The sequence below is a fragment of the Pipistrellus hanaki genome (genome assembly GCF_964339955.1).
Source record: "Pipistrellus hanaki genome assembly, chromosome: 1".
Lineage (NCBI taxonomy): Eukaryota > Metazoa > Chordata > Mammalia > Chiroptera > Vespertilionidae > Pipistrellus > Pipistrellus hanaki.
The window spans coordinates 85,697,296-85,717,428 of record NC_140503.1 but is presented as its reverse complement, the minus strand read 5'-3'; the positions used below and the strand labels follow the sequence as shown (position 1 = coordinate 85,717,428).

Genomic DNA, 20,133 nt, shown 5'->3' with positions numbered 1-20,133 from the left:
AAGAAAACTACATCCACATCTTGATTTTATTTTGACTTTACATGGTGGAATTCAGCTGCTCAGAATTAGACTAATTATAATATTTCGTTCATGTTATTCTTTCATAATTTGTCTAGATATAGCAACTTTTATTCATTTAAAAATTATTTAATTATTTTTTTCATAGTGGAATAATCATCCATAAATCCACTATCCAAAACAAAAGCTAGGACTCCAGCAACAGTCCACATCCAACCCTTGGCTCCCTCACCAATCTATCCCCCTTCCTCACTCTCACCAAAAGGATCCATCACCCAGAATCTTATGTTCATTGCTCCTTTGATCTCAATTTAATTGTATGTAAATCAGTATAAAGTAATTAGTCACAAAATGGTAAAAAAAAATTTCCTTGAGCTAATTTTTTTCCCCTCACTTTTCTCTCATATCATTGTAAGCATGGTTAGGACCCTGATATGGAATCATTCTAGCCACTATGTTCTCTTCTTATATCCCACCTCCTTAGGCAGGATGTCAGGATGTGAGATCATGTATTTGCTCTCAGCTTTCCTGTCAGTCATTCTTCCTTAGTCTAGAAACCTCATCTCATACCAAGTGATTCTAAAAATATCTAAAATATTTCTATTGACTACTTAGGTTTATAAAATGTTTTATATTATTAAAATATGCAATGCTATATGGATACATTTACAAATATATAATCATTAGATTACAAAAGCATACAGAACTGGCCCAAGTGATTAAGTATTTTTAAAATCCATTCAACTAGATTTTTGAATTTTCATGTTCCTTTCTTGTAAGACATTAGTTAATTAAAATGCAGTCATGTTTAAGGTTATTCTAAGACATCTGAAATGAAGGACTAATGAATGTCCTTTCAACTGGGAAAGAGTGAGGATAGAATAGAAATCCTGAGGCAAAACTCCTCAGTGAGCAAAAACAAGGTAAGTGTGATGATGATTCCTGGTATTTATATCTTTTGTTAAGATACATGGACTTTCTAAGAGCAGAAAAATGAGAGCAGTGGTAAAAATGAGGTGGGAACATACAAATGTGATCCTGAAACCTTCCTTCCTCCTTCTCCTCAGTAACCTGGACAGCAGCATTCAAGAAAGCAAAGCGAGTTTTAAAATGTGGTATGCGTTATTCATGGAATGGCAACTTTCATTCTGAATATAGGTATGCAAAAGCATCATGCACGTTTAAGAGGGCTTTCTTGAAACTCTATGTATTTCTGATTACAGCATTTATTTCTCAAAATGATGTAGAATTGCTTAATTTGCTAACCAGAAAATTCTTTCATAGACAGTGCAGTGTTTAACCTTTCTTTTCTTCACTTGTCTTTAATTCCTACCCACTCTCAACTGAGTTGAAATGTTTATATTTAAACAGAACACCCGTTGGAACTCTAAAGAAATTGACTCACTCAGTTTTTAAGTTGTGGAGTTTAATACTTTTCTTACAATATTAAATATGCATTACAATGTTATAAATATTTTCACTTCTTTAGGCTATTGAACTCTAGTGACCCTTAAAGGTGACTTCTACAACGTAATGGTGCAAATATTGACACTAAATCCTAGGAGAAGATAATGTGAAATAGTTCAAGGATAAAATCAGAGGTGGAGGAGTTGTTCTCAAACATTAATATGACCATGAATTCATTTACATATAATCTGTAAACTGGAAGAAGTCATGAAATAATATAGTGATAAGGAGCTAGCAACCTAACAAGGGTAAAGACCTATGGCTTTTTCCCATTTGGGCCTACATTTCTCCTTTCCTCAATGAACCAGCATGGGCCACTCCCAAGAGAAACAAATGGAAGCGAAAAACAAACGTTTAAGGCAACTGCCCACCCAAGAAGCAGGACTCCCCACTAAGATACCCCAAAGGAACTCTCATTCTTTCATTAACAGGACACCTGAGTCTCCTTGGATAGAACAGACAGGCAGAGCCCAGCGACAGACCAGCGGTTAGACAGTGCGGCCTCCGGGAGGAAAAGAGCTGTTTGTATTTCCCGCAGGATTCTGCCCCTTTAGTCGCAGGCCTGATGGAAGCTGGAGCCCTCTACCAACTGCGGTTCCAAAGCCAAGGCTCCGGATGAAGCACAATGGGCGGGCGTGGGCCGGGGGCGAGTTCCTCTTCTCCAGCCCTTCCTGTCCGTGTTCACCAAAGTGTTTGGGGATTTAAGGTTCTAAAACTCCCTAAACTCCCACCCCCCCACTACCACCCCCGTACCTCCCCCCGCCAGACCCCCGCCCAAGCATAGGGTTTCTTCCCCTCTTGCTCTTAGCAGGGTGTTTGACCTCTGGTGGACTGCGTTCCCTGCGCCCCGCGCCAGCTGTGTGCCTGACCCCAGCATAAATCAGGGCTGCACCGGCGCTGGCAGAGCTCCCGGCACATTTCCTGTCTCGGCCTAAGGGAAGCCTGTTTGCTGCCAGGACCCTGGTGGGGGTTCTTGGAGGTTGGGGGTGGGGCTGGGGGTGGGAGCGGGGGCGGGCGGGGGAAGGAAGGGTAGAGCCCGCTGTGGAGGGCGGGGACCGCGCTTAGGGACACCTCGGAGCCCTCGGGCGGGACGGAGCCCAGTGGGGAGCAGCTGCGCGCGGGGCCTCCAGGATGAGGCCGGCGCTCACGCTGTGCCTCCTCTGGCAGGCGCTCTGGCCCCGGCCCGGCCGTGGCGAGCACCCCACCGCCGACCGCGCGGGCTGCTCCGCCGCGGGGGCCTGCTACAGCCTGCACCACGCCGGCATCAAGCGGCCGGCGGCCCAGGAGGCCTGCAGCCTGCGCGGCGGGGCGCTCAGCACGGTGCGCGGGGGCGCGGAGCTCCGCGAGGTGCTGGCCCTCCTGCGCGCGGGCCCGGGGCCCGGAGGCGGCTCCAGGGACCTTCTGTTCTGGGTGGCGCTGGAGCGCAGGCCGTCCGAGTGCACCCTGGAGGGCGAGCCGCTGCGGGGTTTCTCCTGGGTGAGCCCCGACGTCGATGATGTGGACGTGGACGGGCCGGAAAACGAGACGCTGCCGTGGGTGCTGGAGCCGCAGCGCTCCTGCGTGGTGCGGGCCTGCGCGGCGCTGCAGGCCGCCGAGGGCGCGGAGCCCGCGGGCTGGAGGGAGCTGCGCTGCCACCTGCGCGCCCACGGCTACCTGTGCAAGTACCGCTTCGAGGGCCTGTGCCCCGCGCCGCGCCCCGGCGCCGCCTCCGCCCTGAGCTTCCGCGCGCCCTTCCAGCTGCACAGCGCGGCGCTGGCCTTCAGCCCGCCTGGCACCGAGGTGAGTGCGCGCTGCCCCGGGCGGCCACCCGCCGCGGCCACGGCCACCTGCATCGTGGACGGGGCCGGCGCTCGCTGGGACGGGATGCCCCCCGGGGCTGCGCTCTGTCCCTGCCCCGGGCGGTACCTCCGCGCAGGCAGATGCGCCGAGCTCTCGGACTGCCTGGACGACTTGGAAGGCTTTGTCTGCGAGTGTGCTGCGGGCTTCCTGCTGGGGAGAGACAGACGCTCCTGTGTAACCTATGGAGGAGAACAGCCGGACCCGGGGGCAACCATGGTGCCCGCCAGGCCCCCGCTGGCCACCGCAGCCAGCCCCACGCCGAGGAGAACGTGGTCACCCAGGGTCCCTGACAAACCAGGAGAGATGCCCCAGGTCCCTGGACAAGGCAATTCAGCCACATTCATTTCTGAGATCCCTGGGTGGGCAGCAAAGAGCACGCTGCCCACCCTTCAGATGTCCCCTCAAGCCAACTCAGAGGCCACCGTCACTTCTTCAGGAAGCGTGATTCCCACGTCTAATTCCACGTCGTCCTCTGCCAGTCCCCGTGGTTTGGACTCCTCCTCCACCGTGGTCTTCATACTTGTGAGCATAGCAGTGGTAGTGCTGGTGATCTTGACCATGACAGTGCTGGGGCTTTTCAAACTCTGCTTTCACAAAAGCCCTTCCTCTAGGCCAGGAAAGGGGCCTTTGGCTGCTCCTGCGGTGGAGAGTGGTGCGCAGGCTACTGCTCTGAGCTCCAGTTCCGCAAACTGTGCAACGGGTGAAGTCCAGGCTGCAAAACAGAGCAGATGGCGCCTCACTGATGGGTCCTCTTTGGACTCCGAAGTCACATAGTGAAAGAGGACAGTGAGTGAGCACTCGTGAATAGTTTTTCACTCTCAGTGAAAAGGAACGGAGAAGAGGGCTTATCTATGGAACTGAGGATTCCTGTAGAAGTTCCCTTCCCCTAAACTCCCTCTACTCCACGCAGGAGCTACAGCTGAACTGGATGCTCCTCTTCTAATAGGGAAGAGGTGGGAGTGCCTTAGGGAGTACTGAGCCCAGGATGTTACATGAGAGAGTGCCTTTCTTGTGGATTTGAAGAAGTGACTGAACTTTTTAAGATAGTGACCTTTGGTTCAGTGGGTAGAATGTCAGCCTATGGACTCAAGAGTCCCAGGTTCAATTCCTGTCAAGGGCATGTACCTTGGTGGCGGGCACATCCCCAATAGGGGGTGTGCAGGAGGCAGCTGATTAATGTTTCTAACTCTCTATCCCTCTCCCTTCCTCTCTGTAAAAAAATCAATAAATGTATTTTTTTAAAAGATATTGAAAGCATATAGAAAACAATACAATATTTTACATTTATTTTTTACCATGATGGAAAGAAAAACAATGTTCAGACTGGGAACATATTGATTTAAAAATCCCAGGCAAAAATAAATAAATAAATAATAAATAAATAAATAAAGGATTGTTGATAACCCAGACTCAAATGTCATTGATTTCCTGGAGGAGTACTTATTTGGGAAGAGCGGCTGAGGAACATGGTCATGGCAGCAAGAATACATCCTTGCTTTTAGGTTGACGGAAGAAATTTTAAGAACTAGTAACTTTTTCCTTGTTTTCTTTTTTTAAAATATATTTTGCTTTCAAAGTTACTGCTATGTGTGTGCTCTGCTATAAATCTAAACTGCAGTGTTGCCAAATTTGCTGGCTCTAGAAGCAAATTATAGTTGACCAGGAATTCAAGTGTTTACTCTGTGTCCTTGCTCAAGGAAACAAATGATTTGTTTTGTTCTCCCAATGTTTGTGCTCTCCAGCATAACGGCCTTCCCAACCAAACAGCCCTCTCCGAAATAGCAGGATGCTGATGCTCACTTCCAATTATAGCAATGTTAATTTTGCATTAAAACATTAATGCTAAGTATTGATTTGAAATCTTCTGGGTGCATTAGAACAAAAGTAAGCTGGATTTCCTCTGTAGCTGCTGGTTCTTGTGCACTGTTTAGCCCATGGAAAAACTTGAATTCCAAATAATTTCCTTCCCCCACTTAATGAAAGTATGTGTAGTGAGCATACATACTCATCTTGAAGTGATTTCAATTTAATAAGAGTCTACAGGGGCAAAAGCATGACGAACAACTTTCCATAAGAATTAGTAGTTTAAGTGTAAATGGTAAATACAAATATATATCATCTTGTTATAACTTGGGGTATTACAATGTAATTTAAATGAATCATTCCTCAAAAAACAGTTAAGCCAATAATAATAATCACCATCTAGTGGAATTGAGATTCCCCCTTTCCAGAAAATATTCTTCTACTAGTATAACAAATCTTTAAAATTAAGTATGTGGAGACTGGTGCATGGAGATAGAGAAACAAGCTTAGCAACCATAAAGTTTACACTATATTTTCATAGAACCATTTTTATGTTTTTGAATGTGCACAATGTACAAAACATATACTGGGGTGGGCAAAAGTAGGTTTACAATTATGAGTACACAAGACAGAGTTTACTGTATTATTTATTTATTATAATATTTATTATTATTATTAACCTACTTTTGGCCTTCCCTGTATATATAGTACATATGGTGTTATAACATTAAAGGAATAAAGTAACCGGTAATTTGCTTCATATGTTAAAGCTTTGTCTAAACAGTTGCATTTAAATAAAATCACAAATGAATTAGATTCAACAACATTCAAAAGGATTTTAAATAAAATCATTTCACAAACAAGTGTGAAGAATAAATTAGTGTTAGCTCAATTACTCTGTTCTTTCCCCCTATTCTCCTTGTAAGTAGATCAGAAAAGAATTACAGAAAACTCTTTCATATTTGATTTCCTGAGACATAGCGATTGCAGACCAGGCTTCATGTAATTTCCTTTGATTTCTAGCTATGAAGTCTTCCATAAAATTTTGAATCTATGTCAGAATCAGGCCAGCTAGGCACAGTGCTTAAGAAATATTTAAGGTTAGGATCCGTGTCCTTCCTCTGCACTTCTCCACTATCACTTCATTAATTCTCCAACCTCTTTGAGGTTCATTTCTTTCTTACTTAAAGCCCTCTTCCCTGACTTGGGACCTAACTTACAGTCTTTCTGTACAGCCTAAGTCCTGCCATCATCTTACACAATCTCAAAGCCCTCAAGTAAGACTCTTCCAATATTGTGCATTCCTGTTCCTTGACTTCCTCACTTCCAAATACCTTCTCTTTATCTCAGCCATCCACTGCAACAGCCACACCTTAGCCTTCCAGCTGATTCTGACACTGCACTACATCTGTAAACACAAATCCAGGCATTTGTGCTTGTGCACATGTGTACATGTTGAAACCTGTATATTAATGAACTTTTCCACTGATTAGAAGTAAACCATTATTGCTGAACTTCGAGATTCCTTCTTTCTTACAATGATAAGCCTTGCTGTGAATAGTGGCCTTGATGGTATCATTCTTTTATTTTTCTCTCTTTTTAAAATAATTTCATACATACAGAAATAGTGAGTACTGTAAAACTTTTTTTTTCTTGAATTATTTACGAGTTAATTTCAGGCCTAATGCTCCATTACCTCTGAATACTTTAGTAATTATTTCTAGGTTATTTAATTTGTTGGCATAGAATTTCCATATAATTCTTTTTTTCATTTCCATAGAATTGGTAATGATCTTCTCTCTTCTATTTCTAATTTTGGTAACTTGAGTATTTCTTCTTTGGGGAAGGGGGTCAGTCTGCCAATTTTGTTGATCTATTCAAATAACCTTGGGAATCATCTGTTTTTCTCTTTGTATTTCTAACCTCTATGTCATTTTTTCCCCCCTAATCTTTATTATTCTATCATTTTCTTTGTTTTGGGTTTACTGTGTTATTTTTCCAATTTTTTAGAGTGGAAAATTAGATAATTGATTTAAAATTTTTCTTTATTAATACAGATTTTTATAGCTATCCATTTCCCTCTAAGCACTGCTTTAGTGGCACCCAGTAAATTTGGCCATTTTGTTTTTTGTGGTTTTTTTTAATATATTTTATTGACTTTTTACAGAGAGGAAGAGAGAGGGTTAGAGAGTTAGAAGCATCAATGAGAGAGAAACATCGATCAGCTGCCTCTTGCACACTCCCTACTGGGAATGTGCCCGCAATCAAGGTACATGCCCTTGACCAGAATTGAACCTGGGACCTTTCAGTCTGCAGGCCAAAGGTCTATCCACTGAGCCAAACCAGTTTTGGCAATTTGGCCATTTTGTGTTTTCATTTTCATTCATCTCAAAGAATTTTCTAATTTTCCTTGTGTTTTTTAAACTATATTGATTATTTAGGAGGATGTTGCTTAATCTCCACATTTTACACCGTCCCTACATTCCTTCTGTTTTTAATTTTATTTCATTGCAGTTAAAAAAACATACTTTGCATGGCTTCAACTCTTTTTAACTTACTGAGGTCACTCATTTTAAATGTTGAATTATCTATCTCTACCTTTAGTTTTAGTTCTGCCATGTTTTAAAACCATATATATATATTTTTTGAGCTCTGTTGTTAAGTGCATATATGCTTATAATTAATATATCTCCAGATGTATGGACTCTTTTATCATTATAAATTGTTGCTCTTTACCTCTAGTTACATTTTTTGTTTTAAAGTCTATCTTGCATGATATTGGTAGAGCAACTTCAGCTCTCTTGTGGTTGCTTTTCGCTGGTATATCTTTTTGCATCAATCTTTCTGTAGTCGATATCTTTCAACTGTTTGTGTCTTTGAATCTAACGTGTCTTCTGTAGACAGTATATAATCAGACTATTTTTTTAATCCACTCTCCGATCTCTGCCTACTGAATGGATGTGAAATACATTTGTCATCAATGTACTTACTGATAAGTTAGGTCACATCTTATTTCCTATTTGCTTTCTACATATCTCATTTCCTTTTTTGTTCCTTCATTACTTTTTCTTCTGTATTAAATAAATAGTTGATAGAATACCATTTTAATTTTCTTATTGTTTCTTTTGCTTTCATAAGTTTTTCTTTTAATTGGCTCCCATGGAAATTACATTAATATCTTAATTTAAAGACTGCATAATTAGGAGAAATACCAACTAATCTTAACAGTATACCACAATTTTGCTCCAACATAGCTGCTACATCCTCTCTTGGGGATGGGGTCAGTTTAAGTAAAGGTCTGCTATCTACCTTCAACTTTGTGTTATTATTGTCAAAGGAATTACATCTTAATATTCTATAAGCCCAGCATCACAGTTTTATGACAATTGCTTTATTATGCAGTTCTTTTAAGATCATATAGGAGAATAAAAAGTTATAAAGAAAAATACATTTATACTGTCTTTGATATTTATGTATTTAGTTACCTTTACCAGTGCTCATTATATCTTTGTGTAATTTTGTTACTGGTTGATATCTTTTATCATTCTGAAGGACTTCATTGTGTTTTCTTATAGGAAACGTCTGCTGGCAACAAATTTTCTCAAATTTTGTTTATTTGAGAATGCTTTAATTTCTTCTTTATTTTTGAAGGATAGTTTTGGTAGACATAGAATTTTTTAGTTGATTTTTTTTAATGCTTTGCTTAAGTCATCATGCTGCCTTCTGGGCTCCATAGTTTTTTTTATAAAAGTTAGTTCATTTTTTGAGACCATTATGCTAAGTGAAATAAGTCAGTCAGAGAAAGATAAATATCACATGATCTCACTCATTTGTGGAATATAATGAACAACATAAACTGGTGAACAAGAACAGATCCAGAGACAGAGAAATATCAATCAGACCATGAAACTTCAGAGGGAAGGTAGGGGAAGGTGGGGTAAGGGGGAGAGATCAACCAAAGGACTTGTATGCATGCATATAAGTCTAATGGACACAGACGCCAGGAGGATGAGGGCATGAGTGGGGGTTTGGGGGATGCAATGGGGGTGGGGGGGAAATAAGGACACATATGTAATACCTTGATCAATAAAGAAAATTTTTTTAAAAGTTAGTTCATTTTATTGAGGGACCTTTGTACATTTTTAATGGTTTTCCTCTTGGTACCTTTAAGCTTCTTTCATGCAGCTGCTTTCCTATTTCTTTGTATAAGTCATGCATTTTGTTGAAAGTCAGATGTTTTAAATAACATAATGTGGTGGTTCTGTAAATCCATCCCCCAGTAGCCACACCATAGTTTGTTGCTGCTGCTGTTTGTTTTGGTTACTTTTTCTAATTAAGTCTCTGCCATGTGTAACCATTGAACTAACTTCTCTGCTCAGTTAGCTTAATGGTCAGCTAGTGATTAAAAAGAAAGTTATTTAAATGATTGGATCAATAAATCTCCCACCCTTTGTGGAGAGCTCTGTGTATGTGGTAGCAGGACTTCAATGCTCAGAAAGTTAAAAATTCTTTCTTGGGCTTCACTTTTTGCTTTGGCAGAGCCTCAGCATTTCTCTCAGAGTTGGAAAAATTAGGGCTTTTTTTAATCCTTCCTGGGCCGGTGCACCACCTTACATTATTTATGCATTTGCCTTCCTAGATTCCCAAGAATGCACTGGAGCTTTGCAAAGCCCTCTATGGACATCTCTTTCCCCAAACCTTCCTTATTAGTTTTTGTTTAATCTCTGGTTTGCCACACTGGCATCAACATCTGTAATTAGATTCCTATAGCTACTGTCAGTTAGTCCCACAAACTAGGAAGCTTAAAACAGGAAAAATTTATTCTTTTGTAGACCTGGAAGTCAGAAATCTGAAATCAAGCTGTTAGCAGGGCCTTGATCCCTCTGAAGTCTCTAGGGAAGAATCACTCATTGCCTCTTTCTAGTATCTGGTAATTGGCATGATCTTTGGTGTTCCTCGGCTTGCAACTGTATCACTCCAGTGGGTACCCCTATTGTCATGTGGCCTTCTTACCTCTGTGAGTGTCTCTTATTTGTCTTTGTGTCCAAATTCCTCTCTTCTTATAAGGACACCAGTCATTGGGTTTAAGATTCACCCAAATTCATAGTACTTCATTTTAGTTTAATTTAATTTGTAAAAATATATTTCCAAATAAGATCATTCACAGGTACTAGAACTTAGTTTTAAATATACAGTTACAGACAATTAGTGGTACTTTTCTGTGAGTGGGGGTCTTTAAAAGTTCAAAACCTTGTTTGTCTCTTTTAGTGGCTGATAGGCTGATTGTTTTCATAGCTACTCTGCTTGCAATTCTGGTTTTCAAGGCATCTTCAGGGCTGGGGAGAGATGGGAGCAGTGTTGAGCATTGAATGGGCCTTCTGAAATTATAGCAGTTGGTTTTCTGCTATAGGCTTGCCTTAATGGCAACTTACCTCACCTATGGTTCCTATTCCTACCTCACTATCAAAATTATCTGTGGTGATTTTATATACAGTCATTATATATTGTCCAGTTCAAGACTTCAGTCTGGGCTCCAAGGATCTCACTGCTATAGAATCAGTCATTGTTTCTAGGCCTTTTCAGAGGCTAGAACTAGAAAGTGTAATAATTTCTAAAATGAGATAGAATTCTACCACAAAAGAGAAAAACAAACATGTATAAGTGCAATAGAGGTAAACATAGATGAATGTCCCTAAGTGGGCATTTAAACTTGTTCACCTTCTCACTTGGATGAATCCTTGGTGTGATAGGTGAAATGGCGATAGAAGCTGGATAGATTGGGGAATCTATACTAATAAAAGGGTAATATGCTAATTAGACCAGGTTGACCGGCCATTTTCCAGAAGTCCAACTTCCTTCCAGATGAAACCATAGTGGTGGGGGCCGAGGCAAAGGCAGTTAGGGGTCAGGCCAGCATGGGAGGGCATTTGGGGGCAACCAGGCTGGTAGGAGAGGGTAGTTGGGGGCAAGATCAGGCCATCAGGAGAGGACTGTTTAGGGGTGATCAGGCCAACAGAGGAGAGCAGTTAGGGGTGATCAGACAGAGGCATTTAGGGATGATCAGTCAGGTAAGCAGAGAGGTTAGGGGCAATCAGGCAGGCAGGCAGAGAGGGGTTAGGGGCAATCAGGCAGGCAGGCAGAGGCAGTTAGGGATGATTAGACAGGCAGGCAGGTGAGCGGTTAGGAGCCAACAGTCCCAGATTGCGAGAGTGATTTCCAACTGGGGAGTATTCAGGCTGAGCTGAGGGATCCCCTACCCACCACTGCACAAATTTCATGCACCAGACCACTAGTAATAAGTATAAAGGAAATTGACACCCTACTTTTCAGGGTATAGCCCAGGGAAACTGAAAACCTCTTAGAAAACCACAGCCATGCATGGCATTGATATTTGTAAATAGCAGTCTTCAGGAGATGTATCTGGATGGAAGGACCTGAGGGAAGCATTAAGAGAGAAAAGCTAAAATTTATTTTGCCTGATGTGGATCTTTTGAAATCTTAGAGTTGAAGTTACCATGACAACAAATAAACCCAAATGTGTCCAACACACAATATCAAAGGGGAACTTGTACCTTACAGATGTAGACAGTCAAAAAGTACTGGAAATTGTGTCCTCACTGTAAACCAGGTTGGACAGATCTAGTGACCAAAAAACATGGGACTGGGCATCTAGTCCCAATGTCAGGGAAACATGTAAACTTCCTAGAACTTAGATCCTTCCTATTTCAGGGTAGACAAAGATGGAATGCCTAACCCTTTCCTTTAGGGTCTTAACATTCCCCTCCATAATTTGAGACTTTATCAATTTTTACCTTTAATTTTCCTGTCTGCACTATTTTTCTCTTTGGGCTGAATATCCATCCTAAATGACTTCCACAAGCAGAAATCTCATTACTCTGATTTTTCCCCTTAACTTTTTATCTCCTCCTCCTGGTGATCTACCCAGCCTGGTAACAGACTTATCCTCTTCATTGCTACTTTATCATTCAACTATGCTGCTCAAAAGAATCTCAAGGTTGTCCCATTATGTGAAGTCTACATTCATGAGCCTGGCTCAGGCCCCTCCAAGTCCTTATCAAGTTAGTACACACTCACCTCACATTGTACCCTGTGTTTTTGCTGAACTAAATTACTCAATGTTGTGTTATTATAGCTCCATAATTTTAATGTGCAATCTTTCTACCTGGAGTGCCATCCATTACCATCTGGCATGCTATTTGTGTTTATGCCACAAATCCCAGTTTAAAGGCTACCTCCTCCAAGATATCATCCCGTTACCTCAGACTCAAACCAATTACCTGAAGCCCTTCAACCCTACAACCAATGCATGAGGCTGAAATGAGAAACTATACCTTACATATTTTTTAAAAAACAGATTGCATTTACATTGCAAGATATCAATAGATGTTTCCTAAGTAAATTATAATTAAGCATAACTCATAAATTTACGCAAATGAATGTTCATTTTTATGCTGAACAATCAAGTTCTTTTAGGACAAGCATGTCAAACTCAAAGGATAACACGGGCCAAATAAATGAGGCATGTGGCCCATGGGCTGTGAGTTTAACATGCTTATTTAGGGTCTTAACATTCCCTCTATAATCTATTTTTACCTTTAATTTTCCTATCTACACTGTTCTTTTCTTTGTTTTAAATCTTTAAAATTATTTAGTAGCTATATAATGCATGTATACCTTATATAAGTTTTCATTTCATGGCATATACATAGTAAGACAAGTATTGAACAAAGTTCTTTGGCCTGTATCCCTGAAAGTCTAACTTTCTTTGTGCTCACAAATGCCCTCCCACATGCATAGAACTGAGATATTCTTCCTTCCCAAAATTATATTTTTCTTTAAAAAAAATTCCTAAATAAGATATCCACATAGAATCTGTTTCTCAAAAAATCCCTCTAGCACCCACCTCCTCTCTCTGTCCTACTCAAAGGCATCCTCTCTGAAGATCACTGTCAGATGCCCTGACAACTCAAAGCAGTAGTTAGATTTTCTGGGCTGCCATTGTTTGAGGGAGGGAAGTTTGGGGCAAATGTAAGGCAGGCAGTGAGCCTTAAGCTGAAGGACACAGGGCGATGGGCTCTGTCCCTGGGAATAGAATTGCCCAGTAGAGGACCTATTCAATAGGACAGCCCCACTCCCTCAGCTCTAACTTGAGAAGAACAGGATCTCTGGGTACACTGGCTTCTCTACTCTGGAGTCTGTGGAACTAGGACCTCTAGAGGTTCCATCAGGAACACAGTCCAGACTCTGCTATACCACAAATTTGTGATCCAATGGGTAGAGAGGAAAAAAAAAACTACAACAACAAAAAAAAACAGGAAAAAATACAAAATAAATTTAAAATAATTCACAAGGCTACAGTCCTTTCCCCCTCAGCCAAAATCTCCACTATTATCATCCTTTTCTTGATAGCCCACTTGTATCATCATTCTGCCATCCTTATGTCCCTTGTCTCTTGAACCCAAGGACAGACCTACAGGCTTAAATTGGAAGCAAGCAGGGAGAATGCGGGAGAGATATGTTTAGGCCTCCCAAACTGGAAGCAAGCTCTTACTCTCATTGAGTTTGCCTTTTGGACTAGGTTCCTGCATTGGAGCAAGTGAGGTGAGGGGATCTCCCAGTGTACATGCTTAGGCCCTCCTCTGGGCTAGTATTCTCTTGGATGAGCTACTGCAAAGTGTGAGCTTACTCAAACACTTCTTGCTTCTGTAGATATTTACCTAAACTCTCCAATTTTGAGTAAGCACGATTAATAGAATTAAGAGTACATAGTCCTGATCTTCCCTGTTACCCCATCTCTATCACCTTTAATATACAGGTCCTTTAAGGCAGAGACCATGTCTGCCTGATTCTTTTCCATGTCCAATGTCTGGCACATAAATGGCACTACATCCTCATTGAATAAACAGAGGAACAAGTGGGTGGTTTGAGACATACTTGAGGGGCAAGGTTGGTGGTTAAAGACACATTTGCTGATCTTTTCTGAATATATATGTATTTTGCTGTATATACCCAGAGAGAGACACACACATATCTCTCTATTGCTATAGCTCTCTCTCTCTCTCTCTATATATATATATATATAGAAGTTGCTTGGGTGCCTCTGCTCTGAACTTCTGCACTTTCCAGTCACACCATTTTTTTCTGGAATGTATTCCTTCTATCATCCTCTATCCCTCTATCTTACCTTTCCACTAGATCCGTGGCCAGTAAACTGCGGCTCTCGGGCCATATGTGGCTCTTTGGCCCTTTGAGTGTGGCTCTTCCACAAAATACCATGGCCTGGGCGAGTCTATTTTGAACAAGTGGTGTTAGAAGAAGTTTAAGTTTAAAAATTTTGGCTCTCAAAAGAAATGTCAATCATTGTACTGTTGATATTTGGCTCTGTCGACAAATGAGTTTGCTGACCACGCACTAGATGATCTGACATCTTTCTCTCCCTTATTGTTCATTAATATGTACAGATGGCCCAGGGGCTCCACTGGCAGGGAAAGAGTCACAGAGGCTAAGGCCCACTTGAAAATTGGATTGAGAATTGGTCCTAACATATGCTGGAAAAGATAAGAGCTGAGCAGAGGTCTGTTCCGGTCTTGCATGCCCACAGAATGAGGGTCCCAGGGCTACATCTTCATTACCAACAATACCTGCTCTCCAGGTCTCAGATGCCTTCTCAACATTCCCTATCCCTCCTGCACACTAAATACAGCATACCTCAAATTAAACTCATCACAGGTTCCTTTTGTAACTGTTTTGATGGTACGACTTTCATTCCAAAATTCTAGGTTGGAACTCTCAATTGCCCTTTTATAATCCTTTTTTTCTCTTAATCTTTATATTCTATGTCAATAATTCATATTTATCTTCCCTTGGAAATGTCCAATAGATTGACCCTTTTGTTATTGAGGTTCACTTTTGCTATCCCAACCTAGATTTTCATCATCATTGTCATCCCTTAGTTATCTTTTTTACTTGAATATTTATATTTAAATCCAATCAACAAACCAGTTTAGTCTTTCTACAGCACACTCCCTCCCTTTCAGTAAAATAGTTTATGCTTCTCATTTTCTAAAAGACTAAAAGAAATCCATGACTAACTTCTCAAAATCTGGTCCCACCCTATGTACTGGTCCAAACTGTGTCCCAAGATTCCCCAACACACTTTTCTCAGGTCACTTGCCTCATGAAAACAAAAACATTTTAAACTCCTATTTTGTGCCAGATTCAGTGGATTGACACTGGAGATAAGACAGAATCCAAGACAGACGTCCTCCTGCATCCTACAATCTACCTCAGGATTTTCTCCTTCCTTTATCTGCCAATAGTGCTCTGCCCCTTAACATGTAATCGCATGCCATCATATTACTGACTTTTTTTTCATATATTCAACCACAGATTGTGTAACTTGGGTAGGTCCTATCCTAAGCAAGCTCTGGATGTTGGAGATTATGTCACCATTATATACCCACTATCAAGCACAATGTCTGGAAGTAAGTAAGTAGTTCATATTTTTTAAAAAGGAATGAATCACTGAATAAAATGTTATAAACAATGAGCAATTAGAATTTAGAGGAGAGAGAAATTGGAATGATGAGGAGTTTGCCGAGAGCTGTGCCCTGGAGCATGTGTGTGCTGTGCACAGACTGAGAGGCGGGAGGAGGGCATTGCAAGCAGCACAGCCCTAGAATGTGAGGCATGGAAGTGAGGCCGACTAGCTGGGCCTCTGTTTCCCAAGTAATGGAATAACAACACCCCAGCTAGCCCTTGAGCCAGGATTATCCACGTGACTATGTTCTCTCCAGTAAAATGTGGGCGGGAATCATGGGTACGATGTCCACACCATCTGCTGTGCTAGTCAGAACAAGAAAGGTGCCGTTGTGGAATAAGCAGCACACGTTCAGTTCTTGCTCACAAACATATGCTGCAGGTCTGAAGGACTTCTGTCATTCCCTTGGGATTCCTGCAGCTCCTTGGTAACATCCACATGTGTCTTGTGGTCATCATGGCATAAAAAGCAGGGGCTGGAGAGTCAAGAAGGAACAAAAATGTGAGAAATCAAAGTCTACCTCCAGCTATACCAAAGACACATGGATATCTGAAACAGAGCACACAGCCTCCAAACTGAAAAGGACATATGCCACCTTGACACAGAAAGATGTTTAAAGAGTCAGTCTCCTAACAGAAAAGGAAGTGATACTTACACGAAAACATACATGTGAAATTACTTTACCTTTTAACTCCACCAGAGAAAAAGATGGGAGGCACTTTTGTTTGTTTGCTCTTTAAGTGCTATTTTTTTTATATTTCTATTTCTTCTGCTATTTGTTAAGTTGAAACAATAGAAAGTGATTTTTCTTCTCCTTTGTTTCCAGGATAACCAGAGAAGGTAATGGTTTCAACAAGTAAGGTCGCAATCACACCAAATAATACTCCATTTGAACATGGGAAAGGTCCACCTGTTGATTCATTAGAAGCATTGTGTTACAAGTATTACATTATAGTAGTTATAGAGCAGAATACAATTCTCTTCTTAGTCATGATTAACTGAAATATACTTCAACCAGAAGAGGGTAAATATCTGATCTGATATCAATATAAATGTCAGAGTGAAATGATAGATTTAAAGAGTCTGCATGAAACAATATAAAATAAAATAAAAACTAGAGAAATGACAAAATAATTTAGGGAAAAGTAAATATAAACATGTGAAATGGTAAAAAATGTATTTTAACCTGATAAACTCATGATGAGGTATTTAGATTTATCTTATTAATCTGATCTGTACCTAGTTTTTCTGTTAACTTGGTTCTATAAACATTTATTTCATCAGCCTCAAAACAGATTTATGGTGAAATCATTATAAATATGTCTTTAACCCAACCCAGCCTGGGGAAAGCATGGATTAGGAGACAGTGTTGTCTCCGAAGCTCTGGGTCAGAGGGTGCTGACTATAGTAGAGACAGTTCAGAGGTGGCTGAGAAGGAAGGTGTGGTGCCGCTGGCTGAGGGAAGCGTGTTGTTCATGGGAAATCAGAGCTGGTGCTCCGGAAGACTAGACCCTCACTTTGGCAATGACCAACTGTGGAGCTTTGGTGTTGAGCTATAAGAGAACTATGTGCTAACTAAAACAGTAAGAGGAATCAGAATTTTTTTTCCTTTAAAACTAATACACATGTAGATTTGAGAGCAGAGCCAAGTGTGCCGGCACCATGGCACTGCAAATACCAAATCCAGAATTTAGGCAAATCTGGTCCGCTAACCCCAGTCAGAAACTCAACTCAAAAGCTGCAAGCCTCCCCATGGGGAACTGCCTAAGCCTGACAGCCGGGTCAGGGAGGAGCAGTGCTGAATATGCATGTTCTGTGGTGGATCCCTGAGTGAAAGGGCCTGAGGGGTGGACCCACATACCTAGTTTCTCTCCCAAACTCAGAATCATCTAACTCACACATCCTCCAAGGGGAGGTAAGAGATGAGGAGTAGTTTAGGGAAAATTCCCTCATCAGGGAACCTAGAAGAAATTATCTTATTAATGATAATAAGAAATGACTCCCCCCTCTCCCCTCTTCAAGGTAAATCTCTTTAGCTTGATAAACCTGAAGTTTCCCATCTGGAAGCAAATATCTCCTGGGTAGCTTTTAGCTCTAATATTATTTTAAAATACCTCTCAGGACTGATAAAGAGAGGACAGTGGTCCTGGGGCTCACTAACAGCCACGTAGAATGGGAAAGGAGTTCCTGAGCTAAGTGGTATATGAACTCTATGCCATCGGAATAATTTTATTCTATCATGTTTCAACAAATATTTATTGTGTGCCTTCTGTGTGCCAGTGAACAGAGTGATAAACAGATCAGGTCCCCAACGGCCTTCCTAGAGCTTACACTTTAGTGAGGAGAGACAGTAAATAACCAAGCACATGAATGTGCAATTACCAAATGCAAGAAGGGATTGAAAGTAAGGAAAAGTAAGGAAAGGGGTAGTTGCAGTGATGGGGAAGGAACCACCTTCCAGGCATAGGAGAAGCATGTGCAAAGGCCTGGAGACTGAAAGAAACACGGGTTATATTTAACACCTAAATATAAGGTGTTAAAAGGAAGCTCTGGCTGGAGTTTAGTGGGTAAGGCATGAATCATATGAGATGACTACAAAGGGACCAGGCAGGCAAAGTATTTAGAATATGGCAAAGAATTTGGAATGTGTTACAAGTGAGTGAAAATCCAGTGAAGAGTTTTGAGCTCAGAAAAGATAGGATCTCATTTATGATGTTAAAAAAATGACTCAGTTGTGAAGATAACAAGTTTGGGGACATGGAAAATCAATGCCCCCATGAGGTAATATAAGCCATGAAGGCAAATCCACTGAGGCAAACAAAGTGCCCAGGCTGTTGGAATGTAACCCTGGAGTTCCTGTGTCGCAATCATCACTGGTACCAGCTTCTAATGCCTCTGTGTGTTTTTATAACCAAGTTGTTCAAAACCCAATGGTTGAATGTGATAACATTAATCTGTCATCCTATCTAATAAAGGGCAGTATGCAAATTAACCATCACTTCATCACAAAGTTGGTAGCGCCCATAGCCACAGGATGGCAGTGCCCAGTCCTCTCAGCCCCACCGGAGTCCCTCAGTCTTGGTGGGTGGCCACTGTGAGTGTACTGTGTGAGTGGCATGGTGTAATACTTGCCTCGTTGCCCTAGTGATGAAGCAAGTATTCTGGGCCCAGCCACAGATGGGCCTCTGGGCTGCGGAGACCCTCTGGGCAGCAGGCATGGAGCAGCCAAGTCCCACAGAGAGCTACTGTCACATGGATTGGTGCACAGGACTACTAATATTATTTTATATATTAATGTAACATATTTAGTGCTTAGTCCAGAGAAAAAGAAGTAAATTTCTGTTCAACAATCCCTCAAATACAATTTATTCCAACTAGACGCTTATACTTGTTTCATCAAAATGGCATTCTTATGCTCTATCCACTTCCAGTCCTCAGAAAGATGCATCTGAAATCTAGATTCTCGAGTTAAATTTTGTTAGGTAGCTCCACACCAGTCCATGTCCCCTGCTCAACTAGTTTGTGTTCGTTGTGGTGCTGAATACAGTGGGGTCTTCTGGGTTGTTCACATAATGATTATGACATATCCACACCCTCTGTACCATAAAATGTTTCTTAGGCCTCCATATCTAAGAGAGGTGGGCTGGGTAACCAGCCTCTGTTCGAAAGAAGAAACACTGCATGAAAATGATTTAACCAAGCTTACAGAGTCTAAAGGTATGCTAAAGGCTTCCATGCTTTAGAGAAATTTTGGAAAATAGAAAGGCAAAACTGCTCCTTTTATTTCTGGCCCCATGAAACACACTCAAGTATGTTGACCTGAGAAGTGAATTTAGAAGCTTGCTTCACTTCACTGAGATTCACAACACCTGCTGCTGAAAATGTGACTCAGACTCGAAAGAAGAAAAATGTCCTCTGCCAGGCACAGGCATGTGTTACTGGTTAGGATCATATGTCATTTGTAACTCAAGTAATCATGAATGGGGAATGGAAAAACAAACAGTTGTGTTGCATCATATGTTTTCTGCTTATCCATAACCTTAGGAGATAAATTACTTTTTGTAAAGATGGATAGAAATAGATCTATCAGAGGGTGTCAACAGGCCAATACATTTGTCAAAAGAACTGGAAAAAGTGCAGATTATAAGTTTGCTCCGATAAATTACTGTGTTCTTAGCTCCACACAGCCAGAGGGAAGGTTTGTTCCTTTGTGTTAAATTGTTATGTTTGCAGTTTGAGAGGGGAAAGTGTAAGCATGCAATCTTATTACCTCTGAGAATATAGCTTCTTTCTAGCCTTATATTTTCTAGTCATTATATCCCTATTCTACATCCCCATCCAGTGCAATACTCTAAGATGTCAGAGTTTATTTCATACAATGCAAATTTTAAAGTGAATAATGAATTGAATCTATTATAACTTAAATACTTTATGCATAATAATGA

At 41.3% G+C, this 20,133-nt stretch overlaps 1 protein-coding gene across 1 annotated transcript; it reads left to right on the top strand.

Moving 5' to 3' along the window:
* The first annotated feature begins 2,496 nt into the window (after positions 1 to 2,496).
* Positions 2,497 to 4,731, top strand: CLEC14A (C-type lectin domain containing 14A). The gene has a single exon (XM_084883647.1). The coding sequence runs from the start codon at positions 2,617 to 2,619 to the stop codon at positions 4,096 to 4,098; it is 1,482 nt and encodes a 493-aa protein (XP_084739773.1). The 5' UTR covers positions 2,497 to 2,616; the 3' UTR covers positions 4,099 to 4,731.
* The last annotated feature ends 15,402 nt before the right edge of the window (positions 4,732 to 20,133 follow it).